Raw genomic sequence first — 27313 nt, forward strand, 5'->3', positions numbered from 1 at the left:
AATGTGTGATTGTCCAGAAGTTCCAAGGAAGTGTACAGACGTGGCAGCACTTCAACCTTCAAAAATTTCTTTCTCCAGATAATTTTGTTGTTTAATAGTGGAAGAAGATGCCGACTCGCACTGTGAGTGCATGAATTAAAGGAGCAGGTGGGATCCCCAGTCAGTCTGATTTTCCCAAGAGATGGTCACCCCATGCTGTACCCCTAACAAGCTGTTTATTTAAGGCATTGGCAGATTTTCCCCTCACCGTGCATTTGCCAAACCACAACTAAGAGCTTTCCATTTAGCCACGGAAGGAAAAGCTTGAAAGCAATTCATGAATCTACACTAAAACCACTAGAGCTATAATTAAATCAACTCTTAAAGTAGTGTAACTCTTTTTATGGCTGAAATAGCAGTCTTTATTTTAAGCATCATTGGAGAAAGAGGAGGAGAGAGGCAAACATTTCCATGTGAAGGCTTGGAAACTCCTTTCAGCGTACTAAACATTCACCAAGGCTTCCTGTGTGCCGTGGAGTTTGTCCTTTCCCTGCTGGCTGGATTTGCATCCCGTGTGACCTCCAGCAGCCGGCTGGAAGCCCTTCTCCAACCCGGCAGCAGCTGTGTTCGGGCGAAGGACATCGGTGGGACAGCGGGGACTGGGACGTGCGCGGGCGCAGGACCTCGCCTGGAGCTCGGAGAGCCCCGAGGACGGGCGGACAGCGAGCGAGCAGCGAGGCGCGACGCGGCACCGCCGGCAGCCCGGGCGGCCGCCCCGAGCGCTCCCCGCACACGCCCAGCAGCCGCGGAGCACCTGCGGCCGCCGCGCCCGGCGGGCAGCCCGTGCCTGGCGGCGGGGCGGTCACCGCCGGAGGCTGCCCGGGGCGGCGCGCAGCCTGCGCGGTGTCTCCGGGGGCTCGCCCGCTCCCCGCCCCGCCGCGCCGCTGCCCAGCCCTCCTCCCCGGCCGCGGGCAGCCCGTGCGCGGAGCGGCGCGCAGCCCCCGCGGGATGGCGGGGCTGTGCCTGCGCCTGTGGCTGTGCGCGGCGGCGGCGGCGGCGGAGCTGCGGCTGACCCTGCTGCACACCAACGACGTGCACGGGCGGGTGGAGGCGCAGGGCGCGGGCCCGCGGCGCTGCGCGGCCGGAGCGCCGGGATGCTTCGGCGGCGTGGCGCGGAGAGCGGCGCGGGTGGCGGCGGAGCGGGCCGCGCACCGCAACGTGCTGCTGCTGGACGCCGGGGACCAGTACCAGGGCACCGTGTGGTTCTCCCGCTTCAAGGGCCGGGAGGCGGTCCACTTCATGAACCTCCTGCGCTACGATGCCATGGTAAAGCGGGCCGGGGTACGGCGAGAGGCGCGGTGGGGTCTTCCCCTCCCTCTCTCCCTTTGGGTGCTGGGTCTATTCCTGTCTTTCCTCGCACCGATGCCGGTTTTTCGCACTGCCGCCTCCTCCAGTGCGTAAAGTTGCATCGGAAAAGGCTGTAGGTAAGGCTAAAATCGTGGCCAAAGGCAGGTGGGAGGCAGGAGAGGAGAAGGGAAGTGGTTTGCTGGGTAATGGGCTCCCGGCCGAATTAAGTCGTGAGCTGGCAGCCCCATGGGCAGCCAGAAACCGGGAGATGATGGCAAGGCTACGCAGAGTGATGCAATAGAACTTTCCTTGGCAGATTCAGGGGCTGGGCGCGGGCAAGGGGCTGGACGGGCTCTGTTGGAGAGAGGTTGGCAAGCCATGGAAATGACCCCACCAAAAGCCAGGCGAAGAGTCTGGTCTGAGACAAGGAAGTTAACTCTGCCTGAGGCTCGCAGTCTGTCCTGATTCGGTCCTGCGGGAGGGCACAGGTGGCTCAGGTTGGCAGTGCTATTTCAAAGGGTGGAGGTTTTTAGTTTTCATTAATCCCACCCTGGTTGTGTCCAGTCCCCTCAGAGCTGTGGTCATGACAGAGTACGTAAGGGGCTGTGTACAAACAGCCCAGAGATCACAGCAGCGCCTTAATGAGGAAGGTCTCTGAGACTGTGCTAATCGTGCACCTTCGCTCTGCCTCTTTTGGTCATGTAAGTGCTGAGAGGAACGTAGAATTTGTGGCTGAGATTGGGGGATGTCACTCCATGTCCTTAAATCTTTTGTCTCAGGGCAGTGGCTTATTTTGCTTGTGTACAACCCCGGAAAGGAGAGAGATTAAAGTCATGTTTGAGCATGACTGCTGTTGTAAGAGTGACTGGATTTTTATTTCATCCCATCTGTCAGTTTGAGGGAAAAATCTTCTGGGCATATCACATTCTCTGTCTTCATCTTTTTTGCTTTGTCTGGAAATGATGGTGCTTTCCTTTCCAGATAAAAATGGCTTCACCTGTGTATTCCCTCTGCCTCAGGACAGCTGTGGAAGGGCAAGTCCTGCCCCAGTGCACTATCTTAGGCTAAGCACCAGACAGACAGGTCTGTGAGGGACATTGCTTCCTGTTCACGTGCCCCAGTGAACGGTTTTCTAATCGTGAAACTAACATTATCAGGGTCTTTCCTCCCAGTGGTGAGGGAGAGGAGTGTGTGCATTCAGGATTCATCCTGACTGAGAGCTGGGGAGCACTTTGGGATTCTGCAGTGCAAGAAGTAGCTTGAGGTGGTTTTTCCTACCTTTCTTCATAAAGCTTTCTGCTGTCTGTCATTTTTCAGTCCAGTCTTTGCTGGTATAACTGGTTCATGGGCAGCCTGCGAGCCTGTACAGTTTCTGATTATATCACAAGAAGAAATTTTTTTCAGGCAGTGTTGAAGTACTGTTCAGTTTTAGAAAAGTTATGTAGGAGCAATCTGGTTTTGAAAATACCATGAGCTTTTTCATCAGAATAAGCTTTAAAAATAAACCCACCCGTTACCAGATATCCAGAGGCTTGTGCCAGATGTGAATGCCTTAGGCCAAGTCGTCAACCACTTGTTCTTTGTGGAGATGCTGCGTATTACAATTTGAATAGAAGGTGACAGGACAGGTGCTAAACATTCTGCAGCTTCTCAGCTTTCTCTGCTGCCAAAGACCCTGAGGAATAGATGCCCCACGTCGGGCAGTGCTGCAGCATCTCTTTCTATTCCTCTGTCTGTGGACCGTGGGGGCTGGATGGGGGCACAGGGAGCAAGAGCTGCACTGAGAAGCGTGAAATAGCGTTTTTTTAGGCAGAATTTGGGAAGCCACATCCCTGACAGTAGGGGTGGGGATTGCTGAAGTGTTTAGAAGTGAGCTACAAGATTAGGATTACAAACAGGATGAAGTAGGGAGGATGAGTCATTAAGGTTGTTACAGGATGCGGGCAGGAGCCAGAGGAGGATTTAGGACAGCCTGGAAACATTAGAAGTTTTCTCCACAAATAGGAGAAATTTCCTTTTTTAAATTTACTTTTTTCTCATTTATACCTGTTATCACCTCCAATCTGTTTTCTCCTGTTTCATGTCCTCCCAAAAAATTTCATGGCACTAGCCTTTTTTTTTCTGGTGTAATTGACAATAAAATCCAATATCAATTCCTCAAAGGCAGTGACTGGAGAGGTGATACAAGTCTTCTAGCTTTACTTTTAAGTTTCATCCTTCCGCTAATTTGTATCCTGATTTTTGAAATATTTTTATACTTGCTGCTTGCTCAAAACAGGATTATATAATCACATGTTGTGTGCCTGAATATTTCTGTTTATTCCCTCTTGTGACTTGCACTTATGCTGGCCAACAGACTCAGATTTGGTTAAGGGATATTGCTCAGGTGCAAAGTCCCAGGAGCTCTGGGTGTAAGGGCAGTTATGTAGAGTATAGCAACCCAAAATGGTCCACATCCTCCTCCTCCTCAGAGGAGGAGTAGCATCAAAAGTAAAACTGTATTTTTAGCCACCAGTGATTTCTCATTAACAACTTAGTAAACACCCACACCATGGGAAAAGTTTTGATTAAAGCTAGTGTCCTAATGGACATGAAATAATCCAAATGCAAGACAACAAAGTCAAGAGAAACAATCTTTCTTAACTGGTTGGTTGGGTTAGGATTTTGGGGTTTTTTTCCTCCAACAAGCTGGAGGCAGTTATATCCCATTCAATTTCTTAATTCATTTGCAGCCTTTTTTTGTTGTTGTTGTTGGGGTTCAATTGCAAATTTAGGAGGAACAAAAGGCATGTGCACTAGCCAAAAGGAAAGAGCTTTTTACCATTCTGATATACTCTACCAGTCCATAGATATCTTTTCAGAACATCCAGACAGCATCAAGATGAATGTCTTTTTTTTCCTAGTCTTTATTAGTATTTTTGGTTTTTACAGCAAATTAGATTGCAATTAGAATACAGTTAGAAATGGAACATAGTTGGAGTGCACTGTGTCTTCCCAAGTCAGGATTTTTTTAAAGATAGTTCTTGGTTCTTTTGGAATAGTGCTGCAGCAGCACACAAACAATTAGGCTTCTTCCCAGGGGTGTGAGCAGTGTTCTCACCAGTGTCAGCAGGAACAGCTGATTTCCAATGCAAGTTACTGCTGATATCCTGAAATTTCCACAGAGCCTGTGAGGATAAAAGGAGCCAGGAATCTTTGTCTGTCCCAAAAGAAAGACACTGCCAACCAATGGATTGAAATACTGAGCTCCCAGACCTGTGGGGGCTTAAGGTCCTCCTTGGTTTGGAACGTGATCAGGGTTAGCATAATCAGGGTAAATACAGCCATTTGCAGAATAAAATCTGGGGCAAGCACAACTGGGTGTGTGGGCTATTTAAGCACAACAGGATGGTATGTAAGCCTTCTGAGATGATGAATGCAGCTTTACCCACTTAATTTCAGAATGAAATTTCAGAACACTTTTGCCTGGAACAGTTGGCCCATTGGCTTTGATAACTCTAACGTGCTTTGCTCCAGCTGCAACCTGAAACCTTGTATAGATTTATTATTTACCAGGTTACACAATTATAGTGTTTCTGTGGCTACATCTTTTCCTTGCCTAACCCATAATATGTTACAAAGTCCTTGCGTGTATTGTGCTTCTGCAAAATGCCATCTATGGAGGTTTCGCTGGCTTATCACCAAACTTGCAGGCACAGGCATGTGGCAACTTAGGCTGAGCATGAAAAAGGGGCAGGTAGGAGAAATTTCCCTCTAGGTAAGTCCTTTTCTGACTTTCTCATCTGGGCGGTATTGCCTTGCTAATGAATAAACAGGACTGCTTGTTTTGTGTGGCAGTCTCGACACTTGGCTGTGTTAAGTGCACACCTACCTGTGGATTGTGTCACCTGTGCACACACACCCACTGTGGGTTGGCTCTGGGGACTCTCCCTAACTGATAAAACATTTCATCTTCATCAGGCAAGTATATTGATAGGGCATAGGAAATGATATTTTCTGGTTGCACGGTAAAGCACAGAAGAACCTTTATTAAGTGCAACATAAGTAGGTTTTAAAACCTGTAGTCCAAGCACGAAGCTCTTAAAATGCAGTTTTTATTTAAAGAAAATGCTAAATATCAACGACAATATTTGTTTTCTTCAGTATATAAACAACGTATTTTCCGTACACAAAATATATGTTTTCCTTTGTGGTTATTGTTAATCCTCTTTTTTAGAGCTACAGGATGTAAAATGAATGGCTTTTGATCTGATACACTGTCACAAACAGATAGGTTTTGGATTTTGAAATCTGTATCATGTATCTGTATCACATCACCTGTATTTCGCATCTGAATCCATGTAAGAGAGTCTGAAAAACAAAAACCTACATCTAAAAAGAAAACTAACCCAGTCACTCCTGTGCTCATGAGAAACAGGAATGTGTTGGTTTAGACAAGTTAGGATTTTCTTTCATAGAACGTAGACTTTGTTTTCTCAAACATACCATGTATATAACTTATGAGACTGTTTACACTGAATATTTGAGGTAGAGTCTCACATTTTCTTCTTGCTTCTTGCAGGCTTTGGGTAACCATGAGTTTGATGAAGGTGTGAGTGGATTATTGGATCCTCTTCTTAAAAATGCAAATTTTACTGTCCTGAGTGCAAATATTAAAGGGAAAACTCCATTAGCAAATGAAATGATGAAATATGTTCATCCTTTTAAAATAGTTCGTTTTGACTCAGAGTCAGTTGGAATTGTTGGCTACACTACAAAGGAAACTTCTTTTCTTTCACAGCCAGGTATGTTTTCTTTAGTATGTGAGTTTATGTCCTTTGTTACTATTTTGCTATTTGTTTTGTCCTTTGTTACTATTTCTCCTGTGTTTTTAAATCCAAAGATGAATGTTTGCAGTAGAAAAGTAGGAAGTGTGTTGTTTTATCAGTATTTATTGTATTACTCAACTTTGCCTGATTTTTAACCTTAAAAAGGCTTGCTAACATTAAAACCCTCTTTTATACAGACCTGGACCATATCTGTGAATATCAGAAAGTCACTGAGATTGCAGGAGACCTCAAGGGTTGTTGGGATTTTTATTCTTGCTTGGGTTTTTAAAGTTATATTCTATGATATTTTACAGTTATTTATCCATTTAAACAAAAGTTAAAACATGAATACAACTTGTCTCCAGCATGAAGTATGACATTTCTCTGCATGTTGAAATTTTGTTCTTGGATGCCTCCATGCCCAAAAAAAAGAAGAGGTTCATACTTGTTTTTGAAGCAAAAGTTGCCCAAGATGTTTTTAGCCTCTCAAAATATTTGTAGAAATTTGACTACAGAAGGAACACCCATTCAGCTTTTACCACAATTGCTTCATTCATGAGTAAAATTAGAATTGATGAGGAAGAAGACTTCTCCATTTCTGACTATTTTTTTCCATCTTTTCAGGGGGTTTGGTTTGATGAGGGTTTTGTTTGGGTTTGGTTTCTTTGGTAAAATAAAATGGTCTACTGGAATGAGAAACACATTTAAATCAGCTGTAGGAGATATGAGTCACTGCCTGCTCAGAGTTCAGCCTACATGTAACAAAACCAGAGTTTCTTCCCCGGGTCTTGGAGTTAGGCATACTCTTAGCACTGTTTTGAAACACTTCCACATTGAAAAGGGACTTCATATTATTATTTCATATTATTATTTCTCTTTCTACTGCTTAGTAATACAGAAATAGTGCATTGTTTTCCTGAAAAAAGGGCATATTCAATACTTTGAAGAAGTATTAGAATATAAAACTATTCCTTCTGTGATTTTTAATTGCAAAGCTGTGTGTTTAACCTCTCAAGAAATGGGCATCTGAGGTCTGAATAGACTTATTGATCTCACTTCTGTTTTTTAGTGATGTGGTTCTGGATTCCTGTCTTTTTGTCCCCCAGCAAAAAGGAAAATGAATCTGGTTTTCTGTGTAGGCAATAGAATTTTACCTGTGCCTGAGGGCATGAGGGTAGATATCATCAGACATCATGCTAGGTTTGAATAATGACAGTCAATATTGTCCTCCATTAGGGAGTAATAAAATCTGCTGCTGCTGTTCTTCCAAACACCTGTTTCAGGGCAGTGAGATCATCAAAGTAACCATCTTGCAAATAAATAGGTGAAAATCCAGATAGTGCTGGAATGATTCTATGAAGAATTTGAATACATTTCCAATAACATTCAGACATCATAACCAATGCCTCAGCATGCTGAGACATGGTAAGAGACCACAGCTAGATAAAAAGCAGTGGCAAAAGGGAAGTCTTGTTAGCTCCGTAGATGGAGCTGAAGCATCCCTAAGGAAGTACATCCCACAGTGTAACAGAGCAAGAAGCAGAGGAAATTCTAACAGCAACATTTATAGCGATCAGAGTTTTTCTAGTTTCCTGCTTTGCCTTTTTGGTGTGTGGAAGAACATTTAGAAGCTTTGAAAATGTGAACTCAGGACGCGTTAATACAACTCAGTGACTATATCTTGCCCATGACCTAGCAATCCTTCAGACTGGTAAAATCATGGCAGACACGGGTCGGTGGCTAAATAATTATCAATCTAGTTCCTTATATTCAACTGAAAAAGGACCTTGCTAATTTTAAATTCAGCACCATGCTTATCTCTACACGTTTCTTCCAGATTATTCCGTTTTCTCTGCCTCTGTGTGCTTTGGCATGCTCTACACTCTTAGGGCATTCTCAAGGCAAACAGGAAGCTTGAGAATGCTGAAACATGAATTCCTGCATTACTGCCTTCTGTGGAAGTATTTTGTGAGTGTGATTTCTTCTATTGTTATAGCTCCATAACTTCCACCCAGCTACAAAATTACAACTTTGTACTTTTCATAGTCTGCTTAAAAAAAGGTTATCAAAAGACTCGAAGAGTCCTTAAATCTCAGTGTTTGCATTGGCAGGGACCAACTAATCTCTGCTGAAGGTACTGTTAATGCCACTGTTTGGAAACCATAGGGATGGGAAACACACTTATAGATTACAGCCAATTGGCAGTTTTTCTGGAGTTCTCTGTTTTGCTATGTACAACTATCTCAGTTGAGTGCCCAGCAGGTTTTTCCAAGTCCTGAAAGAGTAGCTCATAAGTTGTCATACAGACACAGTTACCTGTGTATTTACTTTCTAGTATTTGATGGTTCCACTTGCTTTAGTTCTGTAATGTTGTTTGGTCCACTGTATTTTTGTATAAGGTGTAAATGCAAACCTACTTACTCTGTAACCTTACAGGCAGCAAAATATTTACGTAAACTATCAACTTGGCAGAGTTTTCAAAAATGGAATTTTAAATTGCATTTATTCCACTTTATGTTGGCTGTTGTCATATATGCATATATGTAGCAGGAGTTTTATACTATCATCTTTTTATTACAAAAGTTTCGTACCTTTCCAGTGTTTTCTGGTGAGCAGCTCCTCGGAGCACACCCTTTCTCTCTCACCAGATAACCAACTGACTCCAGTTCCCTTCCTATTTTGGGGCATATCTCTCAATAAGCCAACCCACTCTTTTATAGCTCCTGTTGTTCTTATTAGTTACAGCTGTGGCCTGTTGAAGCTAGGCCTTCTCCTCAATTTTGATAATTGGCCCAGCTGCAGCTCCTTAGGGGTAAGATTACTTTCCATACCAACTCTATTTTATCCCCACAGTTGGCTATCTTGCATAATATTTTTAGCAGGGACATGGTTCTTCTCCCTTGTTCAGTTGTAACAGTTTGGCTGTTTTTTCTGAAACTCTACCTCACCTAAAAAGAGAAGAGGATGCCAAATCAGCTTAAAACCTTGAAAGAGAAGTGGAATATTGACATGAGCAATAAGTTAGTAATTTTGATTCAGATTATTTTGAAAAATGCCCAGATGACTGCTAAGCAGTATACTGCTTTTTGCCTGGTTTCTTGGAGAATTGAACACTGTGTAATTGTTCTTACCGTCCCCCAGGGTATAACTTTCAAACCTGCTGGCCCATTTCATCTCAACTACGTCAAATACTCCAATGACTAGGATGCAAAGCTGTGTGCGATGCCATGGGTAGGCCATGGAACAGGGGTGAAAGAAGCCCCTGCAGCTCCAAGCAGAATTCCCTTTCTGAGGGCAAGGCAGACAACAGGAGATCATTGGGTGGGTGGATTGGCAGTAGGACTACCCACCCGAGCTCTGGTGTCTGTCTGTCCTGACATGATAGTCCTGGGAGAGGGATGGGCTTACCTTCATGGAATGGGCCTTGTTCTTTCCCTCATTTTGAGAGTGGGTTGGTTTGTTTTGATACCTTTTCTCTACAACTGCCTGAAAGAAAGGTGTAGCAAGGTGGGGAACAGTGTCCTTCTCCTAAGTAACAAGTGACAGGTCAAGAGGAAATGTCCTCAAAGCTTTTCCAGGGCAGGTTTACATTGGATTTTTGGAAAAAATTCTTCTTGGAAAGGGTTGTCAAGACTGCCCAGGGAAGTGCTGGAGTCACCATCCCTGGAGGTGTAGATGTGGCACTTAGGAGCACAGTTTTGTGGTGGATTTGACAGTGCTGAATTAATGGTTGGGCTCTATGATCTTAGAGGCGTTTTCCAGCCTAAAGGATTCTATGATTCCGTGGGTTGAAGACTAATAATAATATGTCTTCAATGTAGAAGGTGCATTTGCAGGCTGCAGTGTTGTAGAGGGTTAACAGAGCTGGTGCTGATGGGGACAGTTTTTTTGTCATGGACCACCTGGCTACTGGCCATGGGAGAAGTTAGCCCACAGGCACCTGCATGCTGGTGCAGCTTGTCAATGGCTTGTTCCTGCTCTTTGTTTCAAGAGCTCAGCTTCTTTGCAGAACTGGTCCCCCCACATCAGTGGGGTGCAGCTGGTCCATGGTGGAGGGAGGAGTACATGAAGAGCCTGCGCTCAGGAATCGGTTCTTGCACTTCCCTTTCTGCCAGCGGCTCTGCATCAGGCCAAGCTGCTGTCAAATGCAAGGATGTGCAAAGAGGGGCTGAAGCCAGTGGCTTCCATCAGCCTGGAGAAGAAGGCTAAGAGGGAACCAAATGCAGTCTTCCACTGGTGTAATGGGATTTTTTAGAGAAGACAGGGACAGAGACTTCCCAGAGGGGAGGAGAAAGGACAAGAAACAATGGGCTCAAGCAGTAACAGAGGGAATTATGGTGGGACTTAAGGAAAAAATTTGTCATGGTAAGCATGGTTAAGCCATTAAACATGTTGCCTAGAGAGACTGGAATTTCAGCCAGCTCAGACTGGACCCTGAGCATCCTCATTTGTCTTTCAGTTCCTGCTTTGAGTGAGTTTTGGACTATATGGCTCCTGGAGGTCTCTTCCAACCTCAATTAACTTCTGACTCTTTGATTCTGAGAAGAGGTCCACAGGAAGAAAATGTGGGGATGCACTGCACAATTCTCTCTGCAATGTGCAGTACAAAGATTCCCTCAGGCACTAACAGAGCTATTGAATGGGTGTGGTGCTGAACCAGTTTATGTAACCCTCTTTTATCTCTTCCATTGTAGCAGCTTCCTCTTCATTTCCTGAAACATTTTGCAGTGGATTGTGAATTTGGTTCACTCCTCCCTTTGTTATGAAATAATGTAAATCTTTTTACTTTAAAGGCATACTTCAAAATTATTCGATCAAAAAATTCTGCAGGAAGAAGAGGAATTAGGTAGAGGAGGAATTGGTAGAAAAGTCACTTGGTTGTCTTCACCAGAAAGTCGAAGTTTACAGTTGGTTGAACCTGTCCTTAAGCTTTATTCTTAAAACTTTGTTAGGGAAATTATCCTCTTACATAAGAAGTCCTTTTGTGCAACCCAAACCACTGTGCCCAGGATAAAAATGCCTGCTATTCTAGTGTTCATGTAACTGTTTGTCACATTAGAGTAATTTCAGCAGGCACAGAAAACTTGCAGAAGGACTGTTGGTTTCCCAACATCCTTGTCTGGAAAAGGTTTCCCCTTTCCAGACTTTCCGTTCCTTATTGCTGTTGTTTCAGGATGGTAGCTCAGATGCGTGCTGTGCTGTATTGGCATTACTGATAGTGGTTCACATTTAGGTGAGATTATTTGTATGAAAAGGAAATTCAGATTTTAATGGAGGACTTTGAAGAAGCTGCTGTTTAAAGCCTTGGGGAGGGGGGGTAAAGGAAAGAACAAGATGAGCGTGCAGTAAAAAGGGAGATATAACTTGGGAGAAGATAGATGATCTCAAAGAAATATGGTTGGGGAAGAAAAAGACTTTGTAATAGAATACAAGTGTTTATACGCAAACCCTTCGGTTTCCTTTCCCTAGTTAAATAATAAAAGCCATTTGATCCTACTATCGATGCCACTAACTTTTTTTACTGAGTTACAACTTTTTTTAGTCTAGGCAAGTACATACAGCTTGTTGCAGAAATGTTGTATTAGTCTAAGCACACAGCTCTTGAGAGGCTTTGGCTCAGATCAAGAGCTTGAACCAGCTAAGGATATTTGAAAGGCACTGCTATTCAAAATCCTTTTAATTATACAAACTAATATCTGATGTCAACTACTTTATTTCAAACTAGCAATTAAGGTACTTTGTAAGTAAATTCTTTTTGTTTATTTTCTTTTTTAAGGGGATGATGTAACCTTTGAAGATGAAATTGAAGCGTTGCAACTGCAAGTGAATAAACTTACTGCTATGGGAGTGAACAAAATAATTGCACTAGGACATTCTGGTTTTACCGTGGACAAAAATATTGCTCAGAAAGTGAAAGGAGTGGATGTTGTGATTGGAGGACATACAAACACATTTCTCTATACAGGTATTTTACTTCTTACTAAAATGTTGCTTCTGAAGCTAAACTGAAACAGTTTGTCTTTAAACTTGGAGAACTTTCACCAATCTAGTTTACTGCTGGCTGCACTCAGCCAGGTTCATAGCTGGTACATATCCATAACTTCCATGGAAGAAACCAATTGAAAACAGCCTGTGCCCGTCAAGTACCACAACTCACTGAGAGGTTCCATAATGCTGTGGATGTTCAAGGTGACCTATGCAAAGTGGGGAAGAGGAACAAAGGTAGTAATACCCGTAAATTACTGCTAAATATACTGTACTTCTTTCAAGCTCACACCTATAAAAGAGCAAATTAGTTGTCTAGTTTTAAACATGTATGTGACTTAAACAGAAAAATCAATCATAGAGGACTTCAGAACTGCTACTGGTGTGGGTTTTCTCTGTAATCTGATTCTATATTCATAGGTCTTAATTTAGTCTGCCATAAAATACTTTCCCCAAGTTTCATCTGCTTTTTTTCAATCCCTCTTTTAATCTCTGACTTTGTTCTTCTTTTCTCTAAAGGCAGATGTCATTCCAGAGATAAACATTGCTGATCTGTTTTCTCCTGCAGTATTGCTGCGTTAGGCAACACCTAGCATCAGCAGCTTCCCCAATGCTGTTACCTTCCCCAGAGTGTAAGGACACAAGACAAAGAGAGGCTGTTTTGTTGTTCTGTTTGATTGATTTTTTTTTAATTCTTTAAATTTAGCAGAAAGTTTAATAACTGGTTGAGACTATAATGGGAATTTTCTGTAATTTTTAGAAAAGTTTCCTATGTGCCCTACTCGAAGGGAAAACATTATGTATCCTACCCTAGGAACTTGTCCACTTAAAAGGTTTGCACTATCATCCCCTCCTCTCCCCATTCATCTCCTCTCTGTTTCTCTTTCTGTGCCTTTCTTGTCTTATCTGGACTCTCACCTTTTGTTATCTCACTTATTAAAAAGAAACAATTGCATGCCACAGTGACACATTGAGCAGATCAGAATATCTCTTGAATTTGGCCTCAGGGAATAACTTTGATGACCAATCTGGAGGCACAAAGCATTACACACCTACCTACAAGTCAGAACTCACAAACACTTTGCATGGGGGTACAGCAGAGAAGTAGCCAAAGTGGAACAAAAGCCAGGATGGACCGTCCCAATACCATGTGTCTAAGAGTGACCAAGGGGGATGGTTGTGGGTACTGGATGAGCCTGTGGAGACACTTAACTCAGATCTGCCCGTGTTTCCCACAAGCTTGCGGCTCAGGGACTCCCCAAGCCAGAAGTGGTATCTTGAAATTTACTGGCTCCATCTCCTCTTGACTACCTTCAGCTTCCACAGCAGCCTGTAGCAGGGCCTTCCAACACTGACCTGCACGAGCCACAGAGACCTTGGTCTTGTCCTGGGGTGCAGCCTGCAATTTTATTGAATTATTTTTGAGATGGGAAAAACAAGGATGGATTCACATTCACAGTGTGCACTCCTTGTGGATTTACACCGTGGAATCCATATTCTCTTGCACAGTGTTGTTGGCCAATGCCCGTAGAGAGTTTGTGCCTCATCGTGGTAGCCACAGTAGTCAAAACACCTTTTTGGGTGTGATCCAAAGAGGTGCCACATGCCACAATTTGGAACCATGATGTGAAGTGCTGCAGGAGCTGAGACATCTGAGTTCATATTGTGTCTAGATCTGCAGGAGTTTGCAAGCACACCTCTAGTCATCCCAGAGAGTACCCTGCTGTCAGACTAGACTACGTCGAGCTGTTCCACTCTCCCCATTTGAAGCTGTCCAAAATTCACAAGGCCAGAGAGAGCACACTGCAGGAGACTCTGCAGCCTTCAGGTTAAAAATCCTCATTCCTCAGCTAGGAATGAGTTCTGGTCCCTTTTCCAAAGACTCTACTGTTTTGATTAAAAAAAACCAAAACAACTGTCTTGCTTTTTTTTTTTTTTTTTATTAATACTGGCAAGGTGAGAAAAATAAGCAAAGTAATGTCTGGGGGAGATACACCAAAAGTATCTATTTAGCCAAAATACGATTTTTGACAGAATGTGGTCTGAACATGTAATTTTTATCTGAAGTGCTGTGAAGCACATGCTCACCCATTCAGGAGCATCATGAGAGCATTTGTGAACCACGCCCTGCTGAGTCAAAGCCCCCAGTCAACATTCCCAGAGAAACAGCCACATCTGTGGAGGTGATTTCACTGCAGAGTAAAACATCTGATTTGAAACGTCTTTCTGCATGTCTCAATACATATATTAAGCTTATAAGCTCTCATTTAAATCAAGAGGTGTAATCGATAACTGTCAGCAGAATCTGGGAGAATGTTCCAGCTCAGTCTAAGTGGAGATGTATGACCTGTTCAGCCTGCTCTGCCATGGAGGTTTAGAGACATACTGCCCATGAAGACGTCTTCACAGAGAAATCTTAATGTAAGGGTTTCCTCTTGGACTAGTCCAACCTGTCTCTAAGATATTTGCCAATCTCCAGTTTATCCACAGGTTATAAGACAAAAATTGTTCTGACTTGTTCAGGTGTGCATTTGGTTTGTAGAACTGATTCAACCAGCAATGGTAGTTTTGGATTAGAGCAGTTTAATTCCCGGTTTTCATCAGAACTGATGTTCTGAAAACATAGTGTGTTGGCTAAAACAGGGTAAGAAATAGGACAGTGTTACATGTTCTTCAGTCACCCAGTATGAGTTTGTGCATTTGTAATGAAGCAGCATCTCATGCCTTGACTGGGCATGAGTTCTAGTGCTGTGTTTGTTGGGGTAAGATGCACTGAATAGTCTTTGCATTTCAGAAGGAACACATCTGTCTTACAAGGGAAAGATGTCATAGTGCTAATTAATCCTGAAAGGAGGTATCAGAATCAGAAAGTATTTTGTTAGAAAACAAGCCATGAGTAAGACTCTGGAAAAGCACTTAACTACACACAGCTGCTATAAACTATAATAATGCCTAGAAAGAATAGCTTTATCTTTCTAATGCTCTGTTCATTTGAGGACTAAAGAAATCAAGACATATTCCTTTTTCAGTTCAGAAAACCCCAAAGCCACTTTTGTGTGAGTAAATCCTGGAGAGTCCTCATTCTTAAATTCTTCCCCAAATAAACAAATAGTTAAGTGGCACTCCAAGGAACCAACTCTGTTGGCCTGGCTGAAAGTAGAAAATCTAGTTCTGTGGTGAGTTTGGTTCAGTTTGCAGTTTGTTGCAGCTCTTCTCCCTGGAGAAATAGGAAGGATTAGAGAGGAATATGAATTGTATTGGAGTTCTAGAAGGAATATTTATCATGCTGCTTATCCTAGGATTTAATATTAGGTAAACAACTGTAAATGGAAGGAAACGAGTTGTTCTGTGAGCAGTGGAAGTGAAGAGGCTGCCTTCCTCTGGATCCACGTCCTCTGCACCTGCTCCCCCTGCCCCTGCCTTGCCAGCAGCCCAGAGCTCACCAACACACGGATGGGAAATGCCACCGCCTTTGGGACAGGAGTAAGGAGCAGGCTCTGAGGGAGCTCTGTCACACAGCACATGACGGCTCTTGGAGCTACCCAGCCTTGGTCTGACAGTGGGGCAGAAATTATGGCAGGAATTACAGCAGGGAGAGATACTACTCAGATAATGTTGTCAATACTCAGATAATGTCAAGGAGACACGGAGAAGCCTGGTACCCTTGAGGCAAGAGCTGTGCTGTGTAGTTCCAGTTTCCTTTGCCACTTTCTGCCCTGTGTGGTTTCTAAATCCTGTGGCCAATTGAGCTATCTCTTTTTTTCTGCCAGTGCCTTACCTTAATCTGTTTCCATGTCCTACCTCTAGTCATCTTTCAGACTTTGCACATTGATAGGAGTTTTAAATCCATGACCACGCTAACTTTAATGCTAATGAAGGTTGTTTTTGCAGAGGTGTTACAGGCTGTCTGAAATTTTGGAGGCTGTTTGGTATAGTGAAAAAAATCAGCTGGCTCTATGTACAAATTCACAGAACTGTTTGTAGATATTCTATCGCTTATTAACATTAAAATGCATTAGACTTTTTCAGACCAAGAAGTCTGATGTATGTTTTACTACAATTCTTACTTTCTATGTGATGCAGAACAATGTAGTATGAAGGCTCAACAGTAAATTTTTCATCCAGTAGCTGGTATGTTTGCATTACTGAGGAGTTTAGATTGCAATAATTGGAATGAAAAGTTGCTTTGTTGCTGTTGTGATGTGATGTCATGGCAGAGTGTGCTGTCATAACTTCAAAAAACACTGTGGTAGTTATTTGAGTTTGTGTCCTGAAAACAACATTGTCTCTTATGAGATAACTGAACAATCAAATCAACAAGTCTGCTTGTTGTCCAATCAGCCATAGCTGTTTCTGTCCTAGCTGGGTTTGTTAAGGCTGAGAAACATTTGAAATGTCACTGTAGTAACTCCTTGAAGGTCACAGGAGCTGAAGACCCGCTTTTCATGCTTGTTCTGTGCAGGCACCCCACCCTCCACTGAACTGCCAGCTGGCCCGTATCCATTCATGGTTGACTCAGATGATGGGAGGAAGGTGCCAGTTGTACAAGCTTATGCTTATGGAAAATATCTTGGTTACTTAAATGTTACATTTGACAAGAAAGGAAATGTAGTTGAAGCAGTTGGAAACCCCATTCTGCTGGACAGCAGCTTACCTGAAGGTATGTGGACTAGGCATTTGAGTCTGCCTGCAGCACTCTGCTACAATTCGAGTCTTGTCATGTTAAATACAATGTCTGAATAAGACATTTAAGACATTTTTCTTTCTGAGCTTGCCCATTCTCTTCTGTGTGGGGTTCAGCCTTTGCAACAGTTGAATATGCATGCATTCAGAGTGTGTTTTTATCTATTTAAAATCCCTGAAAATCCTTTTGTAAGAGTTCAGGTGATACAATACCGTACCACTTAAGAGAACCTGTTTTAGCTAGTCCTGTAACTGTGATTCAAAAGATTATGAGGACTAATTTACAGTTTTGCCAGAGGCTGGGTTCTTCAGAGCACAGTTTAGAGCAATATAGGAAAGTGGAAATGTTCCAGGAATAACTTGAAGTACCCTGCCAACTACTCTGCCAAAGTGCAAATACAATATACAAATCCATGAGTTCTTGCATGCAGTGCTAGCTGTGTTCAACATTTTAACTCCGAAACATTTAAAGAAATGGGAGGAGGAGAATCTCTCTGTCACTTTTTGTTTGTAACTCTGTCTGAGCTCTGTTAACTGGTTTTTTGCCAGCTCTGCAATTATCCTGGTTTTCTAATCTGTTTCTTCTCCAGTGTTTGCTGTATGAAGTTCTGAGGTTTTATCAGACTTTCTAGGTTCTACCTGAGTATTTGTAAAACAAATAGTTTAAAAATTATTTGTTAATAGATATTGACTGTGTTATTCTCAGTGACCCATTAATGTAGTGAGATGATGTAATGGAACTTTACATTCTCCCTCTGAAGTCAGTAAAACTTAAAATTCAGATACACTTGTGGTATAATTTTATAAACATTTTTCTTGCTGACAGGTGTGAGCAAATGGAATAAAACTAGTGGCTGATATAAAATAGTTGTAACATCTGTCTGCATATACAAGTATCTTTGTTTTTTTTTTCTGAAATAATTAAATTTTCACCTGAGAGACAGATGTGCATAAAGAATTAATTTCTATGAAGTGTTTATTCCCTGATACTGATATTTGAGCTATTTTCCCTTTTAGCACAACATTAAAGGGAGGAAATTACAAACAGAAAAAAAAAAAATTGCATCAAGGACCAATCTCACTTGTATTTTTAAAATTCTCTCACCTGTCAAGGTAGGTACTAGAAACCCCATCAGTCAGAGGTTAGTACAGGACTGGGCAAAAGCACAGAGGAGGTTACCTTGTTGTGGCACAGGACTGGCTTATTCCTTTGATTGTCCTATCCTGCCTTCTCCCCTTACAGGCTTTTTTGGAAGTGAATATAGTTGCCATGTTGCTTGAGAAGTTTTTAGGGAAAGCGTAACCTTTTAGAATCTTGAACACCTTTTTCTTTTCCTAAGGCTTGTATTCACTGAAGTGTCATTAATGTGAGATATGTATGATGCTTATTTTACACTTTTATATTACTTTACAGATGAGCACATTAAGGAAGAAGTGGAAAAATGGAGAGAAAACCTGGGGAATTATTCTGAAGAGATTGGAAAAACTAGTGTTTACCTGAATGGTACAAGCCAAGCATGCCGTTTCCAAGAATGTAACATGGGCAATTTGCTTTGTGATGCTATGGTAAGATGTTTTCACCACTACATGTGGCAACTACATCTAAGGGTTACTCCAGAGCTATCCAGATCCAAACTATCAGCACATGGGCTCTGTGCCTGCTTTTCTACAGTGCAGTATCCAGGGTGTCCCTAGAAAGACCTGGCAGAAGCGAGGCTATAAGGAATGTTGCTGTAGAGAGTAAGCAGCAGTTTATTCTTTGTGCATAGCCTCATAGAGAGAACAGCTTTTTCACAGATGGCTTTGAGGCTGCACTTTTAAGGGACGTGGCAGTCTGATCTAAGAGCCCAGCAAGGAGGAGAGCTCAGCTCCCCTTCCCCTCTCCTGCTACTGGCCCCTGCTCACAGCACTCACCCTCTGTCCTCTCATTACTCACTGGGCTTGGCTGTCACTTCAGTGCACTGGCACAGAAAAAGCTACTGACAAGAATTGTCCCCCTGAAGAGCCCAAAAGGTGCCAGCTGAAGCAAGAAGTGGGTGGGAAAGGCCATGAACCCAGCTGGGCACAGAACACCCCAGCCCAGAAGGAGCCACTGTGTTCTCACAGGCACTACGGGGCTTTAACAGTCACATAACTCCAGAAAAGTCTTTTTGCAAGAGGTCACTTCCAGTTTTTAAACTTCCTGAGTTTGGCTGTTTTACTGCCCTGCAGCAACACCATTTGATTTAAGTGTTTCAGGGAAAAACATTCACTAATGTAACTGTTTCCAGAAAATTAGCTTTCCCATAAAGGGAAAATTAAGGGACAATTAATAATCATGACTTTTGACTTAGATATGTCCCCAAAGCTATTTATCTAGTCCACAGTATTGGTTCTATTGTAGTCCTCAAAATAATTCTCTAGTTCATGAGGTGATTTTCAAGTCAGACTAATGTTTGGGAATTCTGCATACAGTTCTTCTAGAATTGGAGCATCTTGCTTTTTTTCTTCTGCTAGACTTTTTAATATCTTTATTTGCAAAAATGTGAACAAATGCTTTGGCACTTTTCAAGCTCAAAGAAAGTAACCCTGTAATCTTTCAGAAGTCTGTAGATTTTCTTGGAATACATTTTTTCTAAGGGAGTCAAATTCTATTTTAGTTCAATCTATGTCCCTAGACAATCACCTGCAGTCCTCAGCAGATACATAGATTTCTCTTCATGTTGCCTTACCAGTTCTGTACTTGCTTTCCTGTCTGCTGACATGTGCTCAGAGGTATAAAGGTAAAAAATAGACCTGCCTGTTCCACAAGCTTTAATATTTAGAGTTGTCCTGAGAAATGGAGAGATTGAGAATTGCAGAAGACTGATTAAATGTTTGTGCTGGGTCAAAACATAGGTCCATTTAGTTCAGTGATGCATCTCAACCAGTAACCCAAAATCTCAGAATAGAAAGGTTGACAGGCCTAGATGGCATTTTACAAAGGACTTTAAAGGGACTCAGAGGTGAAAAGACTGTGAAATTGGTAACAGCACTGTGTGAGCTCCTCTTTTAAGCTGCCTCAGCTCAGGGCTGGGAAGTTGCAATCCTTTGATTTTGAGTTGCAAACCTAAGCATGGGTCTGGCCTCAGGGCATGACTTTGATGACTAAGCTGGAGGCACAAAGCATTTACACAGCTGCAAGTCAGAGGTCACAAACACTTCACATAGGGGTGCAGCAGAGAAGTGACCCACCTGGAACACATGATAGGATTATTCATCCCAAAGTTTTGTCTCCAAGAATGACAGAGTGGGGATGGTAGCGGACAAGCATACTCCTGGACAAGCCTATGGAGCTGCTGTGCTCAGATCTGCCCGTGTCTCCTGCCAGCTTGTAGCTCAGGCATTCCCAAAGCAGAAGTGGTCTCTTGACATTTGCTGTCTCAACTGGAACATGTGAGGAGAGCAAGAAACAACAGGGAGAGAGAGAGAGAGGGAGAAGGGGAGGGAGACAGTGGAGATTAGCTCCTGCAGAGTGGCTCCACCGCCCTTTGCCTGCCTCCAGCCTTCCCAGCAGCTGGTGGCAGGGCATTCCACCAGCGACCTGCACATCCTGCAGAGACCTTGCTCTTGTCAGTGCCTAGCTTGCTGCTGCCCACGGCCTGCATAACTGCTGGGAGTCAAGTAGTCCTTGCTCTGGAACACTTGCTTCCCGTCCACCATCACACCACTCATGATTTTATAGCCTTCTTGAATATTTTCTTCCATGATCTCTTTACCAGGTCAGACAGTCCAAGTCTACATCATCATTCTACATTCAGAAGTTTTCTGTGTCTTTGGCCATCCTCATCACCCCTCTCTGAATCTTTTAGGGGTTTTATCATTCTTGAAATGAGAAAAGACACAAATTCCTACCCAGCCTCCACATGCCCTTCTTCATTTCATAGGCTTCTGTCATGCGCTTCCTGTACTTCTCTCTGTAAGACTGGAGTTATGACCACAATCACTCCTGTATGGAAACCAGTCCATCCTTTCTAGGTCATTTCAGCCTTTCCCCATTCTACTCAGTTATTTCTGAGGATTAACACTGGAGACTTATTATCCTGATGCAACTGAGCAAGTATCTGGTCTCCATTTTCTTCACCGTTAAGGATGTCACAAGCAGATATTATCCTGTCCTCTCATTTTGTCAGAGCCTTGCCACCGAACTGCTGAGGACACATTGCTGTGCAGACTAGACTTTCTGATTTAGTATGCCTGTTTCCTGTTCTTCCATTAGAATAAAAGGTTCTGCATCTTTCTAGTTACCCAATACCATTCCAAATATTAAAAACAAACCATACAGAGGCTGAAAAAACTTAATTCCCTGCAAAATTATTAATTTAGGCTTTCCCTAAGAGATTTTAATGAACAACAGTATTTAAGGTCCTCTTCACTTCTCAGTTCCCCAAATATGCTTGAATCATTTGTCTTTATCACAGTCACTGAAATAAAAAAGTCACTTTTCCTTTGTTCAGCTGGCCTGCCTTGGCCGTGCCATGAACACACAGACTAGGGCAGAGCCTGAGAGTTCATTACAGTAAAGGGCAAATATATTTCATGTTAAGAATTTTAAAAAGCAAAATACTTCTTTGGGTTTTTTTAGCAACTATTTTACAACAGGGCTGAAGATAATGAGAAAAAAATCAAAACCTTTCTGTCTTTTTTCAGTCTCAGATTGTACATGGTGTAAATTTCAAGAGCCTATAGTAAGTGAAGATAAAATCTGTTTAAACATTTCAACATAATCTGTTTTAAACATCCTTTGGTAGCTTTATGAGAATGTCGGGCGTCCAGATAAGAAGACATGGAACCACGTTTCAATGTGCATCCTGAACGGAGGCGGGATACGGTCACCCATCGATGAGCAGAGCTCTAATGGTAGGTAAAATTAGCAGCTGAATGATAACTTCATCAGAAAGAAGGAATCAAGTTATGTCAGCCTGAACACAGTGATGGGTATGGGCTTCTTCTGATGGGGCTTGCACAGTATTTAGATGTGATTTCAAATGGTTGTCCACCATTTGAGCACAAGTGCACTCAGGCTGACATTGACAGCCTGAGTCTAGCATTGTTTGTACGCAATGCTCTTTACAATTTCCCTCTCTCCTTGCTGTCTTGGAACAAAGGAAGGTCTCCTGCTGTACAGGGTCATCTGGTATGGTGCTGTGAGCCTTCTGTAGTCTGCTCTAGAGTAAGTAAATTCTGGGGTTTCTGAATGCTAAAGTTTTAGTTTTTATTTTCCTGATACCACATAAATGCAACGTGAAAACAAACAGCTTTATCAGTTTAGCTAAGTCTTTCTGTAGGACTATGTGAATAAATCTTAACTGGAAAAAGTGCCTGACCTAGTATGAATAGCTGTGTTTCATCTTAGATTGATGTTTTGTCATGTGTTTTAGTAGCTCTGTTCTAATAGCAATGCATGCAGTCACACCAAACTCTGATTTATTGGTCTTGGTACTTGCTGGACAATAAAAGATTGCAGGTTCTTTGGGAACTTGCAAAAAATATGTGAATCTCACCCCTACAAGTCCTCATTTTCTTAAACTGTATTTGCCATGTTTCTTGTATATAACTTGATGTTAAACAATCCTAAAATAATTCTATAAACAACAGGAAAAAGAAACACCCTCCCCCCCACACCCAACAATAACAAAAAAAAACCCAAACAAAGAAGTGAACAAAGTCTCTTTCTCCCAGGTAGCATTACCGTGGAAGATTTGCTGTCTGTTCTGCCATTTGGAGGTCGTTTTGATATGGTGACATTAAAAGGCTCCACACTAAAAGAAGCTTTTGAGCACAGTGTGAGGAGATATGGAAAAGGAAGTGGAGAGCTGCTGCAGGTTGGAGGTATATTTTCTTCTTTACTCTTCTCAGTTTTCCAAAACAGCCATCCCTCCTGTTGGCCTTTTTACATCTGGAAGCCTTTTTTTAAGAATGGAATGTCAAGCTGGCCACACATCCTCACCCTGTGCCTCTCACATGCCAGCCAGCAGCCGCTGTTTATCCCATGTGTGTTTAATTGAGCCACTGCAGCACACAGCCCATCGCTGCTCCTTCAGCAGAGACAGCGCTCCCCAGCTTCCCAAACCCATAGCAGCATCAGTTTAACACTGCAATTAACTAGGGGAAAACAGAATTTAGTATAGCTGTAACACAGAAATGGCTACAACAAACTCCAGTTTTTAGTTCCTAACTGGCAGCCTACCTGAAACACCAAACTGGATAGCTGTGCTGAATTTCAGTTTATTAAAATAATTTTGTGCAATTCTCTAATGATTGATGAGTTTTAGAGTTCGTCCAACTGGGCTATGGAATTGCTCCAGTGAATTTCTAAATATTTTATGGATGAACACTTAAAATAAAAAATCACTCATATCTTTAATTCCAGCTGTCTATATGTTTATCCAGATGTGTATTGGGCTACAGTTATATTTATTCCTGGTCTCTCTGTGATTTAGTGCAGATTTTATTGTTTAGTTAGCAGAAGAGCTAAACATCAAGGGCAGGGGTTGATGCATTCCCTCCCTCCAAGCCTCTCATCCCATATAACCCTGACAATGGGATCCCTCACATGCCACAGACACAACCCGTGTCTCACAATTTCACCAGTAAGTTCCCATGTTCTTAGGTACCTCTAAGGTAAAACAGGAACAAGCTCTGCTTGCTGCCTCTTCACAGGAAAAGAAGAAAACCAGTAGCTCTGGAAAGCATTCAGGATGGAAGATGCAGAGCAGGAAGAGTGCCAGGGCTGGAAGAACTTCAGTGTTTTGAAGGACCTTTAGTGGCTTCCTCATCTGCAGATTCTTGGCAGGGCTGCTCTGGGGCTGGCTCTCCCATGGCCTTGATCAAGGAAGGCTCACAATGAGAAATGTTGCTTCTCCTACAATGAGGAGACGCTGCAGTGTACAGCCCTGGTCTGGCTTTCCTTTTTCAGGACAGTGCCTATTATCCAGAATAGCTACCAAGTTAGGCTGGCTGGCCTTAAAAAAAGTCATTTCAGCCAACAGGCCAGGGAAATGAGAAAGCATGTGACTACAGAAATAAGGGAAGGTATTTTTATCCTGCAGTATTCCAATCCCATGACCAGTAATTTCCTTTTGTGGAGTAGTGATGAGAACAGACATCAGATAAGTAAATGAGGTGGGACAGTGCTTCAGCAATTCTTATTTCTCTTGAATGTTCTTGCACAGAAGTCGAGTAAGTGTGCGAAGAACACAGGGCATTAACTGGTGTAATTCAGAACGATACAACTCTTGGTCACAGAAAGTAATGCAAAGAACCAGCTGAAGATGAGGGAGAATTCTGCTTCTGGCCCTGTGTGTTCAACATGCCCTGCACTAAGTGGCATTCCAATGTGTATTTTTGTAGGCATCCACGTGGTCTATGATCTCTCCAGAGCCCCAGGAAGCAGAGTTGTTAGCTTAGAAGTGCTTTGCACAGCGTGCCGAGTCCCAGCCTATGTCCCACTCCAGATGGATGAAATATACAACGTGACTCTGCCTTCCTATATGTTATTTGGAGGAGATGGTTACAGTATGCTGAAAGACAAAAATCTGGGATACAGTAAAGGTAAGGGGGATACAGTCCAGGTAAGTATGGGCACTAACAGGGTAGCAGACAAACAACTCCCAAAAAATTGTAAAGATCTTTCTGCAGTACAAACCTCAGACTTTTTGCCTATACTCAGTGATTAAATTTGCTTCTACTCTGACACCTCTGGCTTGCTAGATTTGATTGTAGGCAGCAATTCCATTCTTTTTCAGTTAAAACCACAGAAGTTTCAAGGAGAAACATCTTTATCAATTCAGCAGTGCTCAGAGAGCAGTCCTGAGGTTGGGGTAAACCAGAAAAGCAGTAAAGAACACGGAGAGTACATCTTACACTGCCTTGCACGTGTGCTCATTACTGAACAATGCATCAAAAAGAAAGGTGCTATTTTCTGTAGACCTTTAATTTCCACTGTACAGAGTATTTAGAAAGACAGAATCATCACCTCCACTGTTAAACACAACATGCAGCTCAGGTGAACATAGGGTGAGGGGAAAGATGCCAACCTGCTCGAAAGGAATTAGCCTGCCCAGCCAAAACCAGGGACCCCCAGGAGCTCTGCAGACAGGAGAAGGCAGGGTGCCACAGCCACCACACCACAGAGGTGGAAGAGAGGTGTTTTATAACGCTGCCTTAAGGTCCTCTAAAGCTGCATGCAAAGTGTTAGAAAGTCTGTGTTTGTACAATTGGTATCGTCCACCCTTTAGGATGAAAGGAAACTTGAAAAAAATTTTAGATTAAAATCCATTATTTCTGAAAACACAAAAGGGGTGTAGTGCTGTATTTAAAACAAATGTCTCATAGGAGCCAATCTACATTTTTGCAAAGCTTTAATTTTTTATGTTCTGCTTGTTCATGGCAAAAGCATGCTTTCACCTCAAAACTTTTCCTTTGTTACAAGCTAATTTTTGTTTCTACGGGTGTTTGAATTTAAAGTTGATTCTCACAGGTACAACCGGTGTTTTAAATCAAGTTGAGCAAAATTTTATTTAAAACATCAGCCCTACTCGTGAGACTGAGAAAGATCCATTAGGAATAGTGAAAGGGAACAACCTGTAAGGTTCTGGAAAAGTCTTTCAGTACAACAGAAGGGTAAAACTGTAATTATTCTTAAGATGGAGGGTTACCCTCTAGTATTTTAAGAGCTTGGATCAGAAGGGGCTCATTGCATGGTTGGCAGCAGTGACTGAAAAGGGTCTCCCACTATAGAAAACCCATGTAATACCTTGTGCTTGTGTGCATACAAGCAGTGCCAAGACTAGAAACTTCTCCTAAAAAAAGTAAATTTGAAAAAGTATAAGCAACAGCTTTGCCAGCCCTATACCCCAAACAGGTGGGAGACTATCTCAATCTACCTGAACTGGAAAATAACATTGTAACAAATTCAAAACAAAACAAGCCAGATAAAACAAAAGTAATTTGTGTGTTTGTTTGTTTGTAAAATACAAGTTGCTACCAAAAATTCTGGCTACAAACCACACAGGTGATGTGTGATGATTCAGAAAATGGCAAACCATAGAAAACAATTTGATTCTTGAGCTAAAACTGGAATGCAGGCAAGTTCTTACATTTTGGTTAAGAGCTTGGCAGATGCAGAGAAGTTTTTTGTTTGTTTCTTCAGGTGAACCTGATGTTGAGGTTGTTTCCCGCTACCTCCAGAGAATGAAGAGAGTTTACCCAGCAGTTGAAGGTCGAATAAAATTTTCTTCTGGAAGTCTTATTGAAGCAAGTCTCACCCTGATCTCTGTATTGTTCACTGTAACATTCCTGCACACTTGATTTTTCGTTTGGAGGAATAAAGGAGGAGAGATGATACTGAGGAAGCTGTAAGAGACCTGTTCTCTTCTGTTACACCTTACAATGAATGAGCAGTGAGGTTGCTGCATGTCAGCAGTGAGCAGCCCCCTGCCTTGTCTGTAACCTGGTGGTGCCACTGGAGCACTGTGTGCGGAGCAAGGGGGCAGAATCCACAACTTCTCTTGGTCAGAATCAACAGGTACCTGAAGCTGAGGTCTCAAAATCAAACTTCCAGTGAATACTTACTGCTCAATGATAAAACAGTGACAGACTGAAATGGGGTATTATAAATTGTCAAATTCTTTTAGCTGCTTTAGACAGTGAGTTAAGAACCTGATTCCAGACATAAACAAGCTTCTAGAAATGGATTTATTACAGCTGTATATTCCTTTCTTTGATCTCCACTCAGGGTTAAGGTATTCAATCTAAAATCTCTACTTTGCTTCCAGTCATATTTATCATACTTACATGAAGGCCTGAAAGAGCTGGATTAAACTTTGCGCCATTAAAATCACGAGGTCTATTTAATATGCAATTTTAAAAAGTTTTTCATTTACTACCGAAAAAGAAACATCACACTTTTATTTTCCACTAATAAAGGATGCAATGAAAGCTTGACATGATTTTGACCAATTTTAACAAACTGAGTATTCTTCACTCTTAAATATGACCAGTTTAAGGACTGTATCTAGAGTGAGAACACAATCCGTGCCTGTATTTCCTATAAATATGCTCAATTTTACACCTCTTCCAAAGAACAAGGCATAGGACTGCTGCCTGTTACTCTGTATTAGCAACATTCCAAGAAAATGTCAGATACAAGCATTGACTCCTGCAGCACTTTTGGCATCCTTTGGAAATAGTCAGGTAATGGGGCTTTTTACAGCATAACCTGGCTTTATGATAACTGTGATTATACCTCTTCTATGGGAAGGCCATGTTTAAAAAAACAGTTTTAAGAGACAGGTTAATAAGTATGAAATCAGATTAAATGCTAAATTTATATTGCTGATGCTTTATCAAGAAATGATTGCTTATAAAAAGGGGTGAAAATATCATTATTTTTCTAAGATTACTGGGAATTTTGACATCAACATATTTGGGTTGTTTTATGCTGTTTTAAACTGATTTTTTGGAATAAACCTGCTATGTTTTCCTGGAAA

The 27313-nt window shown here is 42.2% G+C and overlaps 1 protein-coding gene and 1 long non-coding RNA gene across 2 annotated transcripts; one reads left to right on the forward strand and one right to left on the reverse strand.

The window, feature by feature from the left end:
• Positions 1 to 258: 258 nt before the first annotated feature.
• NT5E (5'-nucleotidase ecto) lies at positions 259 to 27313 on the forward strand. Its single transcript, XM_038130922.1, has 9 exons — positions 259 to 1305; positions 5888 to 6110; positions 11911 to 12099; positions 16582 to 16779; positions 18217 to 18368; positions 21572 to 21680; positions 22503 to 22652; positions 24174 to 24374; positions 25975 to 27313. Exons 1-9 carry the CDS (start codon positions 988 to 990, stop codon positions 26130 to 26132), a joined length of 1698 nt encoding a protein of 565 aa, XP_037986850.1. The 5' UTR covers positions 259 to 987; the 3' UTR covers positions 26133 to 27313.
• On the reverse strand, positions 12113 to 24167 carry LOC119698667. The gene is made up of 3 exons (XR_005256204.1): positions 23438 to 24167; positions 20016 to 20207; positions 12113 to 15336 (listed from the first exon to the last, which is right to left on the reverse strand). It is a non-coding gene; the product is annotated as an uncharacterized LOC119698667 (long non-coding RNA).

The sequence above is a fragment of the Motacilla alba genome, chromosome 3 (assembly GCF_015832195.1).
Source record: "Motacilla alba alba isolate MOTALB_02 chromosome 3, Motacilla_alba_V1.0_pri, whole genome shotgun sequence".
In the NCBI taxonomy this organism is placed as follows: Eukaryota; Metazoa; Chordata; class Aves; order Passeriformes; family Motacillidae; genus Motacilla; species Motacilla alba.